General features: G+C 40.1%; 1 protein-coding gene and 1 pseudogene across 1 annotated transcript; both read right to left on the bottom strand.

Annotated features, from left to right (window-relative positions):
- Positions 1-2,110: 2,110 nt before the first annotated feature.
- LOC146552983 (tripartite motif-containing protein 16-like) lies at positions 2,111-5,124 on the bottom strand. The gene has a single exon (XM_085255443.1). It carries the CDS (start codon positions 4,459-4,461, stop codon positions 2,788-2,790), a length of 1,674 nt encoding a protein of 557 aa, XP_085111569.1. The 5' UTR covers positions 4,462-5,124; the 3' UTR covers positions 2,111-2,787.
- On the bottom strand, positions 4,600-16,354 carry LOC146552982 (uncharacterized; annotated as a pseudogene).
- Between the last annotated feature and the right edge of the window lie 2,848 nt (positions 16,355-19,202).

Here is a 19,202-nt window from a genome sequence, read left to right as displayed (position 1 = left end):
GGGACTTGAGGAACAAAGTAAAAAGAAAAAGATTAGACAGGTAAAGGTGCAGCCTCAGTCAGCAGGGCTGTACACTGTGAGCATGTTGCTCACATATGTGAGAGAGGTTTGTACAAATGTTTCAGAAGCACCATGTGACTCCCTCTCTTTGTTGGAAAGTCTTATTAATTCACTTTATAACTATTACTTTGAAGATCAATTTCTACCATCACAAAAATATTATGACCTCTTTAAAAACAAACAACGGCAACTACATGACTTAAATTCCATGTTTAGATGAAGGTAATGGTCAATGCCTTTTGACAGGGGAAAAACCTCCACACAGAAGAATCTTACTTGGCTGAATCATAAATTATTCACCATGATTAAAACTGCAGATGAGCAATAATCTGCATTTTATTTTAGCCAAAGAGGAATGTTTCTGTTTGTCTGTGATCTGACTTTTTCTGCTGGCTCCAAATTTCATTTTATCCTGTGTAAGTTTGTTTCTCTTCCTGTTAACTAGCAAAGTCAAAATCACCTTGATTCATTTAACTTTAATTCAATTATAAATGTAATCATTTTATTGAACAATTCATTTCATTTCAATGAAAAACAATTACTTAAAAGAAAGAGATTAAGTTGGAGAGAGACATGTGGCCATCTTTTAGTGAGTTAGACCCTGATTAAGGGGTATTTTTAAAAGTAAAGCCCATCTCTCAAAGTCCCTGCCGGCCTGCCTCCACCTCGGGAAGTCTGTGGGTGCAGACGGAGGTGAGGAGCACCACAGGCGGCAGAGAACTGTCTGTAGCCCCGGAGTGAGGCGTCGTGAACCGAAGCAGACAGCGAACTGTGGCACAGTGCAGAAAACCGAAGCTTTCCCTCCCTGTTTGGTTTTGATGTGTCTCATGAAAGTCTATTGTTAAAAGTTGACCTTTAAAAAAAACGGACGCACTTGTTTGATTAGCTGCTCTCTGATTTTAGCCTGTTAGCTTACAGACTGAGCTCAGATCGTTCCTGTGTTAGTTCATTGAGAACATCACAGTTTTACATACCTGCTGCGTGACTTCATCTCGGGTCTCCGGCTGATATACAGCAGTCTGAGCCAGTGGCGGATCTCATCATCCTGGACGACTGTTTTTAATGTTTTTAACCACGGAGATTTCTTCTGCATCATCAGTCTCTCATTGTTAAACTCTCCCAGAAACTGAAGACAGTTGTGCCATTTCCGCGCTTCTTCTTCTTCTATTGAGTAGACGGCAGACTACACATGTCCAAGGGTAATACTGTCCTCCTCAGGCCATTGGCATCAAGTCAAAGCCTTAAAGTCTGGTACTTTGCGCATGGTCATTTTTTACGAACAGCAGAATCACAAGACAAAGCGTGCCAATGTTTATACTTTTCACTGTGACTGCCAAATAGATGAAAAAGTAGATGTTAAAAAACAACTTATAGTTTTGTCATTGGGCTGGTAGAAAGCTATGAGTTTCTGTCCCTTTGTCTGACCTTAGAGACTTATTTTAAAAGGAAACATTACAATCCTTTAAAGCAAGTATTTTCACCTCTGTTCCCCCCTCTGTACTTAGCTTTTTTGTTGTCATGTCAGTAATTGTCCAGTTGATGGCTCCCTTGGATCACAAGCCTGTCTCATGAGTCCAAGTGAATATATTCTTAATAAACAGCTTTGAAGAATTTGTGACCAACTTTGTTTAATTCGGAACATCATCATCATGAGTCAAACTCACTCTTGGATCTACAAAATATTGAACAAAAACAAACATCACTGAATCATAAGGTATTTGCTCCAACTCTTAGTCCAGAAACACATGAGTGAACTAGATCAGCTGCTCCTCCAGTTCAGCTGTGGATTTATATCATTATTTATATTTGTAAAGTGGATATGCAGTTTTTCAGTACTAATATAAGCATTTTATATCATTGCTTTATTGACAGATGTTTGGTGTTCAAGGTCAGGCATCAGTTTGAAAAAAACAAACAAACACACTGAGTTGAACTTGAACTTCCTACTGACAAAAACTAAAATTGGTGCAAAAATAACCAGAAACATATAAGAAGCATCCTGGAGGTGCTGCAGACAAGATAGGACCAATAACATGTCAACAGGAAATCCTTTTTACTAATTTGTTTATTTCTTTTTAGATTTTTACTCTCCATTTTAAGCCATGATGTTTGCTGATACTGTGTTCCTACTGTTTGTTCTCATTAATAGTTCTGTTTTTAACATTCTGTGCTGAAGCTGGAGGAAATGTTTCTACAGTGTCAGATGATACAGCTCCAAACTAAATAAGTGACTAACTAACGATGCTTTAATACACTTTACTATAAATTATGATATAGTGCACTTTCTTAAAATTTCTTATTGCTCTGTAATTAATTGTTTTCTTTATAAATGTACAAATGAGAATAAAATCTGTGTGATAAAGGAAGGTCTGTAGACTTCTCTGTTAAGATCAGTGAAGAGAAACAACAACATACAAATACCTAAGAAAAATATTCAGTAAACATTTAGAAGATAGAGAAGTTTATGTTGTCATGTGGAGAAATTTTTCAAATAAAAATATCCATAAGCATTGATAGTCTCCATGGCTGAACAGACACAGGAAAGAGCTCCACCTATAAAACGTAAAAACATCAAGACAACATGTTGAAGATGTCGAGGTACTGCCCATAATGTTTGACTGACATCTGATTTATGTGCAGCACATAAATACCACAATAATGATGGAGAGAAACTAAAAGGGAACTAAAATACAGATTTAAACTTACAACAATATGAAAGACTTCAGTCTATTTCACTTTAATCAACTCAGCAGTGGCTCCATAATAAAGCCTCAGTCCAGCATAGAGCGGCTGAGTGAATGTGGTCTGGACTCTGTGGAGGAGAGTCATGGTTTCAGAGACGCTGTAGAAGGACAAAATACCTGCTCTGTGATCCAGGTACACTCCTACTCTGGAGGAACGAGGACCTGAGACAGGAGTTTGGATGTTGTTGTACCAAAATGTAAAACTGTTGTTGTAACAATCTAATGACCAAGATTTGTCATTAAGCCCAAATCCACATTCATATCCTTCTCTGCTGATATTCTTGTATGCGACTGCTACTCGAACTCCTCCCCCTCTCCACTCCACCTCCCAGTAACAACGTCCAGTCAGACTCTCTCTACTCAGGACCTGCTGCCATGATCCAGTGAATCTGTCTGGATGATCAGAATAAGACTGTTGTTGTTTCATTAATGTTGCTTTTCTGTTCCCCTCTGATAATAACAGATGTTTGTTTGCTGTGTTTGGATCCAGTGTGATTTCACATGAATATTTTAAGAATTCAGCTCTGGTCTTTGGCTCTGGTGGATCTGACAGTAAAACATCCACTTCAGTGACTGTCAGTGAGATGTTTGTCCATTCCTCTCTCAGAATGTCCTGTAGTTTATCTCTGACCTCTGACACAGCTGCTGTCACATCCTCAAAGTAGCTCAGAGGACGGATATTGATGCTGGATGAGTCTGTAGACTCACTGAGTGCTGACAGTGAGGGGTAGTTGTGTAGAAACTGGATGTGATCCTCTGTGTGTGAGAGCTGCTTCAGCTCAGCATCTTTCCTCTTCAGCTCAGTGATCTCCTGCTCCAGCTTCTCCTGAAGCTCTTTGACTCGACTCACTTCAGTTTCCTGCTGGGATCTGATCTGCTGCTTCACATCAGAGCTTCTTTTCTGGATGAGATGGATCAGCTCAGTGAAGATCTTCTCACTGTGCTCCACTGTTTGATCAGCAGACTGATTGATGGCCTCCACCTCCTGTTGAAGCAGCTTCACATCTTTCTCTCTGTCCTGGATTCTCTGCTGGATGTTTTGTCGACTCACCTCCAGCTCTCTCTGCCTCTCAGTCCTTTCTGCTGCAGCTGAGACTGTGTCGTGGCCTTTATGTTCATCCACAGAGCAGAGATAACAGATACTCTGCTGATCAGTACGGCAGAACATCTTCATCACCTCATCATGACGAGAGCAGATGTTCTCCTGGAGCTTCTTGGAGGGCTCCACCAGCTTGTGTTTCTTTAATGAAACTGCAACAATATTATGAGTCTGAAGGTGTTTCTCACAGTAAGATGCCAGACAGAATAAACAGGACTTGAAGGCTTTCATTTTTCTCCCAGTGCAGACATCACAGGCCACATCTTCAGGTCCAGCATAGCAGTGATCAGCAGGAGCAGCTTGGAGTCCAGTCTTCTTCAGCTGCTCCACTAAAACTGCTAACATGGTGTTTTTCTCCAGGACAGGCCTCGCTGTGAAAGTCTGTCTGCACTGAGGGCAGCTGTAGATTTTCTTCTTTTCCTCTTCATCCCAGAAGCTTTCAATACACTTCATGCAGTAGCTGTGTCCACAGGGAATAGCCACCGGATTCTTCAGTAGATCCAAACAGATCGAACAAGAGAAGGTTTCTCGGTCCAGCTGAACACTTTTCTGCGCCATTTCACCCAACAGTGTCAGTGACTGTGTGAGTTTCACTTCCTCAGAACTGAAACTGCTCTGATCTAAACAACATAGGTTTCTGTAGCGAATGGGATCTGTCAGCTCTTATACGTCACCACATGTTGGTTGCACCCATCTTCAAACTGCAGATCAGAAGGGGAGGGAACAAGGGAACATGTGGACAGAGAGGAGGTGCTGAGTTAGAGAGCAGGAAGAGGGAGGGTTATCAGACACTAATTCAATCCTGGAACATGTGAGCCTGTGAGTTTTTCATTTAAAAATAGCACTGCTCAGCCTTTAAAGTTGTTAAATAACCTTAACATTTAAAAGACAATCTTTTTATGTAAATTAGTTTAAATTATCATTTTAGTCATTACAGGATATCAAATACTGCAGCTGAACTAAGAAATTGTTGTAGAAAAAAGCAATAAAAGGTCGTTCCCCCTCTGTCCCCTCCTGGTCACCTGTGCCTCAATTTTATGAGATGAGATGGATCAGCTCAGTGAAGATCTTCTCACTGTGCTCACTGTTTTATCAGCAGACTGATTTTATTCCACAACCTAGACATCCACATTACTCACACTCTCATAACACATACATATAGGGCCTTGGGATCGGGCATGTTATACGGTGTCCAGAGGACAGTCTTTGTATTCAACCTCACCTCTGGCGCTGGTGCCTATGGAGCGCCAGGACTGCCATAATGAATTAATTAAATACACCATTAAATAATGAATTAAATGTGGCAATAATTAATTAAAATTGGAATTAATTAATTAAATAAATAGTTATGACACATGTAATTAATTAATTATTGACACGTTTAATTAATTATTTATGTATTTCACATTTTAATTAATTATTCCATCCATCCATCCATCCATTCGCTTCCGCTTATCCTTTTCAGGGTCGCGGGGGGCGCTGGAGCCTATCCCAGCTGTCATAGGGCGAGAGGCGGGGTACACCCTGGACAGGTCGCTAGTCTGTCGCAGGGCCAACACACATTTAATTAATTAATTATTGACACATTTAATTAATTATTTAATGCTATATTTAGTTATTTCATTTTGGCAGTCCTGGCGCCTGGCTCTCATCTTGAAATAATTTTATCTGTCAGCCTCACCCATCAAACTCAGGGGGCGGGGTTAACGCTGATCAAGTCAAAACCATTGCTTAGGCCTGGTGGCCATTGTTTCTAGCACACAACAACCGGCATGTGGAAGCTAACAGAACTGAACTTTGAAAAACCCTGTTTGTGTGTCACCAAATACCGTTTTAATATTTTTTTAGCCGAGAATGTAGTGGTTTAATCTTCATGTGTCTGGTCGGTTTGTCAAGATACAGCCTCTTTGCAAAAGTGCTTCGATGATTTCGGAGATGTCTGCCCAGTCTCACGGCAAAGCGTGGGATAGACCCGCTCGCCTCGCAAGCAATCCCACCGACAAAGCGCAGGCCCCGGTACACAGCTGTAGTAACCCCCGCTGACTTCTTTTACTGAGGTTATATTTATCGGTGTTTTATTTCCTGATGTTCTTATGTGTCCTACGTGTTTCAGTCGCCAATTCTGAATTATAACTAACATTAAAAACATGTTTAAGGAGGAGAGAGAGCAAATAAATCTGTTTAACATCTGATCTTTGGGTTTTTGTTCAGTAATCAGCGTGACCTGTGTATAAACGCATAAAAGAGATAACGTTGGTGTTTCTGTCATGTAGTAACTGCTGGCTTTAACTGTACAAAGGTTGTTCGACACTATGAAACACATACAGACTTCATGATGTTCGGCTAATATTTTTATTGTGAATATTAATCATGAGGGTAAACGGCCCTGTACACCACGGAGCGAGGTCAGCATATCCACGATATGCAGAGTTTCCCAGCTGACTATCTAACTGCCAACTATTCCAGAGACGTGAAAATATACAGCATAAAGAAAAGTGTAAGAGACCCAGCAGCAGATTAGAATAACAGTTATACATTTAATAAATCACCAAATGAATCCAAGAAACGAGCAAACCTGTTCCGACAATTTGAGTTTGTGTTCCCTCAGCTGCAGACTCGCTGCTGTTTAAATGTTTGAAAAGGAAGATTAGATATAAACAAACGTCAAACGTAGACTCATTCTGCCTTCACATTTGATATGAGGCCACACAGTAAAAAACTGTCAATTTTACACTTAGAGAGTTGATTTTAACTCTGTTTCAGATAACATTTGGTCCCACTCAAAATTAGGGTAAAATTTACTCTATGGCCAGTGTTAACTTTTTAGTGTTAATTCTACTCAGTTTAGTGTCAAAATTAACAACAAAATGTGTAAAAATATTTAACACTGAGGGTTATTCACACTGTTTAGAGTAATATGATTTCACTTTATAGAGTTATTTTTAGTCCAAGTTCACTCTAATGTGTAATAATATTTCATTTTCATTATTTTTTTATATTTATCATATGATGCTATATTTCTAAATGGCTGTGATCTATCCTATATTATGAAAATAACTACAAACATACAGGTTACAGTAACAGCATTTATTAGCATAACAAACTCTTACAAATGACAGTAAGTAATGACAGTTGTCATTCACTCCATACGACAATTGTATGTCAAAAGGCCTGGGATAATGCAGGCTGTCAACATGAAAGACAACTAAATCTTGCTTTGTCCTGGTCAACTCATAAGCATGGAAATGTTCTTGAAAGGCTACTGTACATAATGGCAAAATGAGAAGTACCAGTTTCTCATGTATTATCAGAACTGACTCAATCTGGTAAAACACAGGCATTTCAGACACTACTTTGCCACAAATAACCAAATGCGGGCGGTAAACAATACCATTCTGTTTAGCCCAGTTCACTTTCATAACTTGAACTCTATTGGGCAGTTGCATTGCTATTGCAATTCCAGAACCTCCTTTTACCATATCTAAAGACACCATTTTTCCTGGACCAATGTCTAACCGACTAAAGGTTGTTGAAGATTGCCAAATGTATGCCATATAATTCTGGTGTTTTTTTGGCCAGCGTTTTGGTGATATTTTTGAATGATTTGAGCAGTTTCTTGAAAAAATTGTGCTTACCTTCATAGCGCATGCACCAACTATGAAGTACAGGCCCTATTTTTTGGATGCAGCGAGGATAATGGATAAGAAAATGGTGCTTTGGTAAAAGTTTTTTCTTGGGATACAACATCTTGAACAGTTTGTGGTGTTCCACAATCAAATGTTTTAAATATACACACATACCTTGAGATAACATAGGAGAAAATACAATGTTAACTATCTGTAGTAATAAAAGTAGTAGGCCCCGATGTTGGTCAGTAGAGGTTACCAAATCTCCAAACATGAGGGGAACATTCCTCAGTAAGCACCATGTCTGAATAGCATTCAGTCCCAGATCATTAGACTCTCCACCTAAATTCACAGCTACTGGCCTATTGTTTTTCTCCATGAATCCATAATCAAAACTTTGTATTCTCAAATTCACTTCTCCCAATGTAAGATGTTGTTCTTTTAAATACAAAAACAATAACTTCAGTTTGTACTGGGCCACTCCTTCCAAAACATCATGCATCACATCAACTGAGAAGTTCTCAGTTGTGTGAAAATATGTCAGTGAATTCAATAAGCATGAACTCTTTACACCAAAAACATAAGGAAGCAATGGATTATTAGACATTTCCTGACAGTGAGCAGTGTGGTTGTCTTTGGTGCGCAACACTATTTTGGGGGAAATCTTCAGAGAATTCTGTTTGAAAGTCATCTTTATCAGCTAAACAAAACCTGCAACAGTACCTTGCACTGAAAGACTCCACCAGACCAAACAAGCTATGTAAGCCTAAATTATCACCAGTGACCTGTACCACACTACCACGAACATAACCACCGAATAGTGGAATCTCAATACCATCGCTCTCTAACACTTTAATGTCTCGAACAATAGGAACAAGAATTTCACTAAAACCATAACGTTTCAGATCTTGTGCATGAAATAAGGCACAAAGGTGTATGTTGGCCAAAAAAGAATTCCATTTGGGAGAGAAGTTTCTTAAGGTAAAATATACTGCACCCAACTTGTGAATACCTCGCTTGGAACCAAGAGGATTTGCAACCTCAAAGTCATCATAGAACATTTGGATCTGAACTGTGTGCTTTTCTGTTGAAAAAAAGAGGGCGTGTCTTCAATAGAGATCCATCACAAATATCTCTGCGTCTTGAATCACAAGTGTCTGATTTTTTCAACATTTCTCCAACATGCTGACTCTTAAATATTGATTCCAATGTTGATAAAACTGGAACATACATGAATTTATCTTGAACAACTGCCTGATCATATGTTCCAGTCTTTTTATTTCGCCTTGTGTCAAATCTTGAGCCAATTACACATTCAACTGGTTCTACAGTTTCCCACTTGTCTGATAAATATTTTGACCTCTTGTACTCAGAATTAAGAACTGAGAAAGGATTCTCTAACTCATCAAAACATGCTTCAACTTTCTTGCACATTTCTGTTTCTCTTTCATTACTAAATACATGCTTAATGACTGTTTCTTTAGCATGTTGTTGGATATCTTGAACAATCTCTTCCATGGAATTCACTACAGAATTCACTACACTTTGGCCTACACCTGCTGCCTTTAGATCAGAAATAACAGCTGCACAACTATTTACAAGGTCTGCTGAAGATAATTCCGACTCAGCCTCTAAATCAGGGGTGTCAAACTCAAATACACAGTGGGCCAAAATTCAAAACTGGAACAAAGTCGCGGGCTAACATTAATATTTATTGAAAAAAAAAATCTTCCTCTAGATATAAGAATGAATCTTTTTTTATGGACTCAAACAAGTTTTGCTGAAAACCTGAATATGGAACAAGCAAAGCTTAATACTAAACAATATATATATATTAACTGTATAATACCAGTAGGCCAGCTCTAATAGTAATTTGGTATGGCTTCGCGGGCCAAATGTAATCAGGCTGCGGGCCAAATCTGGCCCGCGGGCCAGAGTTTGACACCTATGCTCTAAATGTTCAGGCACCACATCAACATTAGCAGTAGTACTTGTGTCCGTAACACTTTGAACTGGTGAAAAATCTAGTTCTGCAGAATCAAATGAACTGCTTACGTGGCATTTGTTCAGGTGCTTTCTAAAGCCAGAAAAACTACTAAAAGAACGTGAGCATCCCACTTGGCCACATTTGAGATATAGTGTCCTCCCAGTACAGAGACCATGAATTACCTTAAGGTGTTTTACAAGGCTGTTTGGTCTACCATGATCACTTTTGCAAAGAAAGCACTTCATTATTTTGATCTCAATGGATACTAACGCACCATTCTTGCTCGCAACTCTGGGAGTTTCCTTTGTTTCCCCAACATCAATGTTGTAAATGGTTGTTTGCAGAAAAGTGAAAAAGTTGGTCAGGGATGAACTGTATGACGTATCAAAGACATAATGGGCCTTAAAGAGTTCATCAAGGGCTCCTACTGAACCTGTCGCTTTACATGGAAGTGCATGCTTGTCAATCACAATGAAGAAGGTGTGGATGCTGCTTCTTGTGGGTCCCTGAGCAAGAAGGTAGGGCTGACTGCTTCGGGTGATGTTGTCTAGATGCTGCTGTACACTGGTTCCAGCCTACAACAACACATTAAACAGCAGTATTTAGTGACTATCCCATTAGATTAGATCACCTTACTGTACATTACAATGGCGGTGATGGAATATATATTTTAAATAACATACCTTTAGGAATTTGATGAGGTTATCGACAGCTTGAGATGCAGACATCTTTCCTGGTCTCTTTCACCCTTGTGCAGATGGCGGTAGCAGATGTAGCAGCAGCAAGATAGCAGACATGTCACTGTCCCAGCCTACAGACGAATAAACAAAGAATTACTCCAAAAATACATTCGATAGACAGAATTGCCTATATAACCAACAATGGCAAATAAAAACAGTCAGTCATACCATTCTCAACTTCAGTAGCTGACTCAGCATTGCACATCAACTCCAAGAGCTCCGAGGTGGGTACAAGTCCATGACTTTCCTTTACAATCTTTGATTTGAGATCGATGGGCCACCTCTCCAAGAATTTGTTGGCAGTGACCTCATCAAACAGGAGTCTGAAATCTTGTTCTATCTATAATGCAAAAATAGAAGATAAGAGGTGTAATGAGTGAAATTGCAAGCTGCATGGAATATTTCAGTGATTCAACAAATGAAGATGTCTTACCAGTCCTGGTGTGTCCAGAAACCGCGGGAAGACTATGAAGACATCTGCTGCATTCTTATCATCGCTGACCATTGAATGCCGATAAATGAAGGTAGCTTTCATCTTTTCACGGATAGTGTCTTCATCAGCAGAGTGTCTCAAAAGAGCAATAGCTGCTTTTACATCCTCATCTGATAACACTGTCTCAGTGGTGAGTGGTCTGGATCGACCACGGCCTGGCCCGCCAACTTAAGAAAAAACAATTTGATTGACTCCTGCCTACAAATTAGATCAGAATCATTTAAATCACAAGTGAACTTACTTTTAGGAGATTTGGAAAGTGAGACACTTCTTTCCTCTGCAGCTTTTCTTTGAATTGTCTTCAACCGCCACGCAAGGTATCCTGAACCGCTCTCTGGATCATAGTAATGTTCTTATGTAATTAAATACAAGCAGAATGTTATCAACATTTCTGAGGGCAACTATGTGTTTAATGTTGCAAAGTCCCCTTTACTTACATATCCATGTTGTGAATATGGGTCTTCCAGATATGGAAACAGAGCAACAATCCCCTGCGCATACATCACTCTTACACTTTTAGGGGGAGATGTCCTAATGTATAAATTCAGTGATGACCGTCACTCAATTGGCATTGAACATCACAATTAAAAATAATACAATACTAAAAATGTTTCTTTATAGACTACATTTATGATTCTTACCCATGTGCTTCTGTCATCTCAGCAGCAAGTATGTTTATCATCTGTCTTCTAGTTGCATCTGTCAGAGATTTGGTTTTTGCATACTCTTGTATGATGTGTTCACCACCAGGCTTTGTTGTTAGGATTTTTTCAATCAACTTAAATAGACATAAAATATGAAGTCAGAAATTTTTTAAACCTTGAGAAAAACTGGAAAACGATTACATAAAAACACTTCACATCAAACATGCAAATTAGACTAACAATGTTCACTACCCACAGCTTTTGCCTCATAGTTTATATGGCATGGCCTTTTAGGTTGTCTTCCTTCAGTGGTTGCTGCTTCTTCAGGAGGTTCACACATTGTGAAGTTTAGAATGATTGTATCATCCGATGGAGAAGATGATGATGACAGAGATACACCTGTGCATTAAGGAACATGACCAAAGCAGAAGCATTAAATTTAACTGTTAATGCTTCAATCTCAACCTTTAAATTTCATATAAACATATACGTATGTGAGTGATTACCAAGTTCTTCATTGCTCAGCATGACTCGGAAGGTTACAGGTGACCCCTTCACTATTTCTTCAAACACCTCTGCGTCTACTTCTGTGTCAGACTGGTCAAACACCTTCATATCTAGCTGTCTGCCTTCTGGTATGTTAAATTTTAGGCACACTGAAGTAAGGTAAGAGAAAAGAAATGTTACAGAAATTGTTAAAAAAAAAAAAAAGGCCATGCATTTTCTTATCAAATGGTAGAGTAAGGCTATGTCTTCACAAAATATTGATGAGATGAAGCTTAAGAATATAGGTAATTCTCATTCATTGTTGAAGTAGAAACAATTATCAACTTAGGTAGTTGACTTAGAATATAATTAAGCTTGTTTATTGACCAGGTAAACGTTGTTATCTTGTTTTATCCTGATATTCTAACCTTCTTTCATGAAAGCATCAAATGTCAGGGCCCTATTTCAGGAAGCCGGTTTAGAAAACTCAGAGTGAAAAACGATACTCAGGGTTGAGTAACCCCGAACTGTCCAACTCGGAATATTCGGTTTCAGAAAGGCTGATAACAATCAGTTCAATCAACGCGGAGTTGCTTTAACCCCAAGTCAAGCGCGCGCACGAGGATACATAAAGCCCTGATTAGTGGAGCACAGATTAAGCGAGTCACCATGGAGACGGAGGGAAAGAAGGCGCGGTCAATGTATTTTACAGCGCTTGAGGCCGAAATTCTGATGGCAGCATATGCCGATAACATGCAAATTTTGCGGAAAAAAAGTAACACAGCCTCAGCTGCAAAACAAAGGGAGCATGCATGGCAAAACATAGCCGACAGAGTCAATGCGTGAGTGTTACTTTAAACATTGATCTAGGGATTTCCACCCATTTAACACGTTATTTTATTTTATTTTTTATTTTATACATTTTATTTTGTGACGTGATGTGAGCGCAGGTGCAACCCAACAGGCCCCAAACGTTCCTGGCAGCAAGTAAAAATGAAATATAAAAATATAGTCCAAACAGGTAAGGTGTAATTGTATTATGAGCCATAGTGCTCGGTCTGTTTGTCCTATGTAAATCAATTGCAGTTAGAGGCTACATTAATTTTCCTTCTGTAAGCACTTATTGAAATTATCTGAGCACATTACAAGTACATATTTGCTTACTCTGTATGCTCAAATGTGACCCCGTTATAGCCAACAGAAAAAAAGCAGAGGCCTGAAAAACAGGTGGGGGTCCTCCACCACCACCACTCACAGAGGCTGAGCAGTTGGCCCTCAGCCAAAACAGTGGGCGCCATGTGGCCGAAGGCATCTCTGCGGGGACATCCTCTGAGTCAGTAACCCCGCAAGACACAAGTGCCTACATAAGAGGTAAATTCAAAATAATACATGATGTGCATACATCCTTTCTTCACAGTCACCTTTGCAGTGCTACTCATTCATTTGATAAACTCTTTACCATAATGAATTATTTTGTAGTGAAGTTATTTTCCTACTGATTTTGCCTTCCCTCAGTCTTGGTTGTCTTTGAGAGCATAATGACAATGAAGTGTAAGGTGATTGGTATATGTTTGTTAATTGCCATTTGGTCCCTTGTAAGTTATAAGTGACCTGTATAAACCTCATATTCTATCAGTTGATGGTGATGGTGTACTGCATCTGGTGCAGCCTCCTGTTGAGCCAGACCAACATGCAGTTATGAGTACTCTTAATACTCCACAGATTATATGAGTTTACAGTAGAACAGCAATGTTGTTAATTTCTTTACTACAGGAAAATAATGAAGAAACATTGACAGCTGTTACAGAGGAGGAAGCAACAGAGACACTTTATGAGGTTTACATCTTACAATGGAAAATATAACAATTGAATAAAATGTGGTACTATAATAAAACCATGGACTTTCTATGTCTCTAACAGAGTGATGATGGAAATGAAGAGGAAGAGGGTCCAGCCACGTCTCCAACAAACCTTTCCTCAGTAAGATGTTCAGCACTGATTTACAACCAACCTAAGTAGGCATGTACTATGAATGTCAATGCTATTTTCTGTGTTTCAATAGCTCCCTGTAAAGCAGCTGTACAAGACCCATTTGATCAAGAAAATAAAAAAATGTGACTTGGAAATGGAACACTTCAAGCAGCAGATCCAAAAGACCAAGATTGAGATTTTACTGCTAGAACATCAGTTAAGGGTGGGTGAAGTGGTCAGAGATGGACGAATTATTTCAGTGTTATATACTTATACATAATAATATACTTATTAATACTTTGTGTACAGGAAATACAGGCGACCAATAAAGCCAGTTGAACAAAAAATCTGTTTATTCTTCTTTCAACATGTTGAGATGATGGGTCAAAGGAAATGATTGTGACATATGGTGTCTCTGACTGCTCTTCCATCTTGTATGTCCGTGGGAGGGTCAGGATGTTCATGGTTTGGATCACTGCTGATGTTTGGTTCAGAAGGACAGTGTTCTCCTCTAATTGTGGCAATGTTGTGAAGAATCACACATGCCACAATAATGTCACATGCCCTTTCTGGGGTGACCCTGAGTCTTTGAAGGCAATGGAACCGGGCCTTAAGCATTCCGATAGTCATTTCAACTCTGGCTCTTGTCCTGCAATGAGCCAGATTATATCGCTGCTGTGGGCCCGGTTCAGGGTCAGGGTAAGGGGTAAGCAAATAGGGTAAACATGGATACCCCCTATCACCAAGCAAGCAGCCAGTGAACTCTCCTAAGACAGAAGGATACACTTCAGTTCAAATGTCCCTGTAGCAATTGGTCTTTATATATTTTAAAGTATTTTCAACTCACCATGTCCAAATTTTGTGCTCAGTGTACATTCACAAAAAATTCGTGAGTCATGAACAGAGCCTGGCCACTTGGCTTCCACATTTGTGATAATGTTGGCAGCATCACATATGATCTTCACAGTGCAGAGAACACAAATTAGCATCCATTACTATAATGAAATAATTTGTTAGTTTGAAATGCTACAGGGAACTATGTACCTGTACATTAATGCTGTGGAAAGACTTCCTGTTCACATAGTCTCCTTCATTTACTGAAGGAGCAATGATTGGAATGTGAGTGCCATCTATACAGCCAATCACGCCTGGGAACCCTGAAAATAAATGTAAAATTTAAGTAGTAGTTCAAGTATCACCACATCATGAATTGAGTTTTGTTCATCCTGATACCTGCAATTTTGTGGAATCCCTCTTTGATAAATCTTGTGGGTCTATGACCGGGGAACACCACAGACGAGTGCAGGAGACGTTTCAGTGCAACTGTAACATTCCTGACTGCCCGACAGACGGTAGCCTTGGAAACGTGCTCAGCGTCACCAATATTATACAGAAAGCTCCCGTTTGCAAAAAAACGAAGTGCAATACAAATAATATGTACAGAACTGAGAGGATGTCCGCGATGTGTCACATGAGCAATATTAGGCCTGAGGATGTTATTCAAATGAATTATAGATTGTGCTGAAAAACGGTAACGTTCACACAGAAAATCATCAGGAAATGATCAAATGTCCAAACGCGCTCTAATCACTCTCTCCCGGCGGAGAGCTCTGCGGAGAATTTGGGCTTCAACATCTACTGGCTCTTCGAGGTAGGGGCACGCCATGTCCGACACTTCCTACTGTCAGGTTTCCGACAAAGAGGCGGAGACAGTCAGGGTTAGTTGTGGTAAACCTGCTAGGGGGCAGGTTAGCTTCACGGAGTGTGTCGTCATAGTGACTCACTCAGGATTCATCTGAACTCGCTTTGTGAAACCGAAAACCCAGAGTTTTCGTTAACTCAGGGTATACTTACTCAGAGTTTGCACTAAACCAGCTTTCTGAAATAGGGCCCAGGTCAGACAGCCTAACATACTTCTGCTCCCCACCAAACAAAACACGCAGCAACATATTCTGTTCACAAAACAAAAGAGAAAAAAATAATAAAGGAAAGAGTTTAAAACTGTGGATGTACTTTAGAGCTTTAGTTTTTATACAAAATAGAAGCAGTTAAAAGTCAATATTACTTAACAGCTACAGCATGAAGAAATAAGTAACAGATTAACTGCTAATAAAGATCCTTTATCAACCAGTGTTACTGCAAATGGACCAAGTGTGACTAACATCTAATATTGTTTAATAACTTTAGTCTACTTATCAAGTATTGGTCGCTCTTACTGCAATTCGCTTTATTTCTGTGAACAATTACTGTATATTAACATATCATTAACATTGCTGTCAATTAATTTATATAAAAGAATCTGAATTAATTCTAAATTAGTGTAAGCCTTTGGCATTTGCTTAAAAGAATATAAATCAGTAGAGTAAACTTTATTGTAATGTTACCCACTTTTTCTGATAGTTCCTTCGAAGCTAATTAGCGATTATTAGCTTACTAATAAACGGTAATTTAGTTGCTAAAACTATCCCATTAGACATGTGACAATAATATTATCTAAGCTGCACTTAGAAGAAATACATAGTTAACATGTTTTAGGTTAATCTTAACTCAGTGAGAATATAACGAACATTTGAACTTTTAGCAATGGTTAGCATGTAGCTACTCGACAATATCATTAAACCTATGGGTAAATGCTGCTAACTCGACATCAGTGTAACTATAAAGAGCTATTTAGTTTAAAAATACTTACTAAACAATGTTACCGATGTAGCCAGATGGGCTACTCGCCTTCCGTTGCTTTTCTTCTCTCATTCTCTCTCTCTCTCGCTCGCTCTACCACCCTCGCTCTCTTTCCACTGCACTCGCTCCTTGTATCAGGTGATCGGGTTAATTGGGAACCCACCTGCACATTGATTGCAGGGTGGCGCTAGCCTGTATAAAGCTAAGCCGATGTCTTGTTGGATTAATTCCTCCCGAGCTTCTGGTACGATACAGCAGTAAATGCTGGCGTACTGCGACGGACTGATCAGCAAGAGCCGATTATACGACAGCTACAGGTATGCTCTCGCTTAACCTTGGATTCCCTCCGAATACTGGAATTGGTGTTAATATCCTTTTCCGGCCTGTTGTAGCGCAGCAGTCTGTTTAATTCTGCCATTGCGGAGAGAGGTGTTCGTGGTATCTCCACCAATGAGAGTATAGTGCCTCCGGTCCTGGGGTAAGCTGTTAGAACTACTTTTATTAGCATTCATAGCTATAAGAGTTTAAGGTTACACTTATCTGTTTCAGGGTTCACTGCTGTACTCACCTCTCCATGGTAAATTGTCCAACCTAAATTGGAAGAGTGGACTGCCTTCTCAGTTGCTGTTGTGAACTCCTCCTTGGTGGAGTCTGCTGTCTTGTCTCGTTTTGTCTTATCTTGTTTTTATTAAGTAGGCTTACCTTTTTTTTGGGTTCGCCTGGTGTTCTATTTTACCCTGGACTGTTGCTCGTACCCACACTTCTGTGATCGGGCTGAAGTGATTCTCTGCCCGAGTGTCGTGCTGGGACTCTAAATCGCCTGGGTGGCCGGTCTCAGCCGGTGGGGAGCCAGACCGGCCTACGCCTGAGAATAATTATTACCAGCACGAGTGGTAGTTTGACCCGTGGGGAATAAGCCTTTCCCGTGTGTGTGTGTGTGTGTGTGTGTGTGTGTGTGTGTGTGTGTGGTTTCTTTTATTAAAGTTATTAAAGTGTGTTTTAGTCTTTTTATGATTTGTAGCGAGCCTGACGCTCAGTGTCCTTTTATTCTTTTAACATACTTTGCTGTGTTTTATTTCAGTGAAGGAGGACGAGCCAGTGGCCCTGGGACCTCAGGTGGTGGGTCGTTTTCACACTTTCTTTTGTACAGCACTGGGTGGTCTGCAGTGATTCTTTTGGTGTGATTTTCTTTTGGTTCCACGGCTGCTGGTAAGTCCAAGTTCCACGATTGTTTATTTTTACTGTAGGACACTGTCAATAATGACGCTACATCTTGACTTTTAATATTTTATTTATAAAATATTATTTATAATATTTTATTTATTTCTATAAATAAAACCGTTTTAATATTGGAAGCCAACCTGCCTCAGTGTGCATCCTTGAATCTGTGCGGTCTTCTTTTATTCCTTTTATTTATTTTTCTTAAATATATTTCCTGGGGGTGTAATTCCCCTAGGTGGCGTTGTCAAGTTTATTTATTTTGTGCATAACCCCGCCGACCACTTGGTCACATACTTGGCGTTGTCGACAGGATGCACGTTTGAGGTAGATGTTTGGTTTTGTAAATTGTTTTATTTTTTTGCAACGAGTCTAGTTCACCTGTTTGAAGGCTCTATTTGTTTTAGAGTGTGATTATAGACAAGACAGCAGTATCCAGGTAGAAGGAAGAGTAATAGGATTTTAGCACCTTGCTGATTTAATTTTCTCTTTTTTTGGGGTCAAAATTTATTATGGAGGAAGAATTGCAGCAACTTAGAGACTTGGTAGCGCAGTTAAGGGCAGATAATGAGCAATTGCGCCGGGATGGGGGCGCTGTGCTCGAGTCTGGTGGCGGGGCCGCGTCGTCCTCTTTCGTACCAGCTGGTTGCATACCAAATGTTGGTAGCCAGGCCGCCGTTACAGAGCGTCTGGTGGTGGTGCCTAGGGACCGTAAATGTCCCATGTTCAATGGTAGAACAGGCATCAATATAGCTGAATGGGTCGAAGAGGTTCAAGCATGCATGCGTGCCCGGCACCTGTCTGTTGCTGATCAAGCTTTCTTTATTTTTGACCATTTAGAGGGAGAAGCAAGGGAGGAGATCAAATTTCGCCCTAATTTAGAGCGAGGGGATCCTGCTCGGGTGTTGACCATTTTAAAGGAACTGTATGGCAATGCGCAGTCCTATGTCACTCTGCAGCAGGCTTTCTTTTCGAGGAGACAACGGGAGGAAGAGACTTTGCAGGAGTTTTCCTTAGCGCTAATGGCTCTGATGGAGCAAGTAAAACAAAGTGCACCTGATGGTATGCGTAACGCAGAGGTGCTGCTCCGAGACCAATTTGTAGAACATGTTGTTGATAGTGGTCTCCGCAGAGAGCTTAAACAATACGTTCGCCGTGTGCCCACTGCCACCTTGTTAGAGGTGCGCGGGGAAGCAATTAGATGGGAAAGAGAAGGGTTTTCAGGCGGTGTTCGCGACCGTGGCTATTCTCAACCATCGGCATATGGTTTTCAGTGTGGAGTGCACACTAGCCCTAGGTTCGCTCCTGTTGGTACACCCGAGTCCGAGTGGCGTGAGCTAAAGGAACTCCTAAAGCGCCAACAAGAGCAGTTAAATCGGCTCACTGAGACAGTGGCTTCCTTACAGAACCCCCGAAGAAGTGTTCGGCCTTCACGGGCTGGCTCGGTGATTTGTC

This window comes from Mchenga conophoros, linkage group LG18 (assembly GCF_057382185.1).
Source record: "Mchenga conophoros isolate Kocher_MC1m ecotype Shallow Benthic linkage group LG18, M_conophoros_male_GT1.1, whole genome shotgun sequence".
Lineage (NCBI taxonomy): Eukaryota > Metazoa > Chordata > Actinopteri > Cichliformes > Cichlidae > Mchenga > Mchenga conophoros.
The sequence above is the reverse complement of the archived record's forward strand: the minus strand, read 5'-3'. Positions and strand labels throughout refer to the sequence as shown.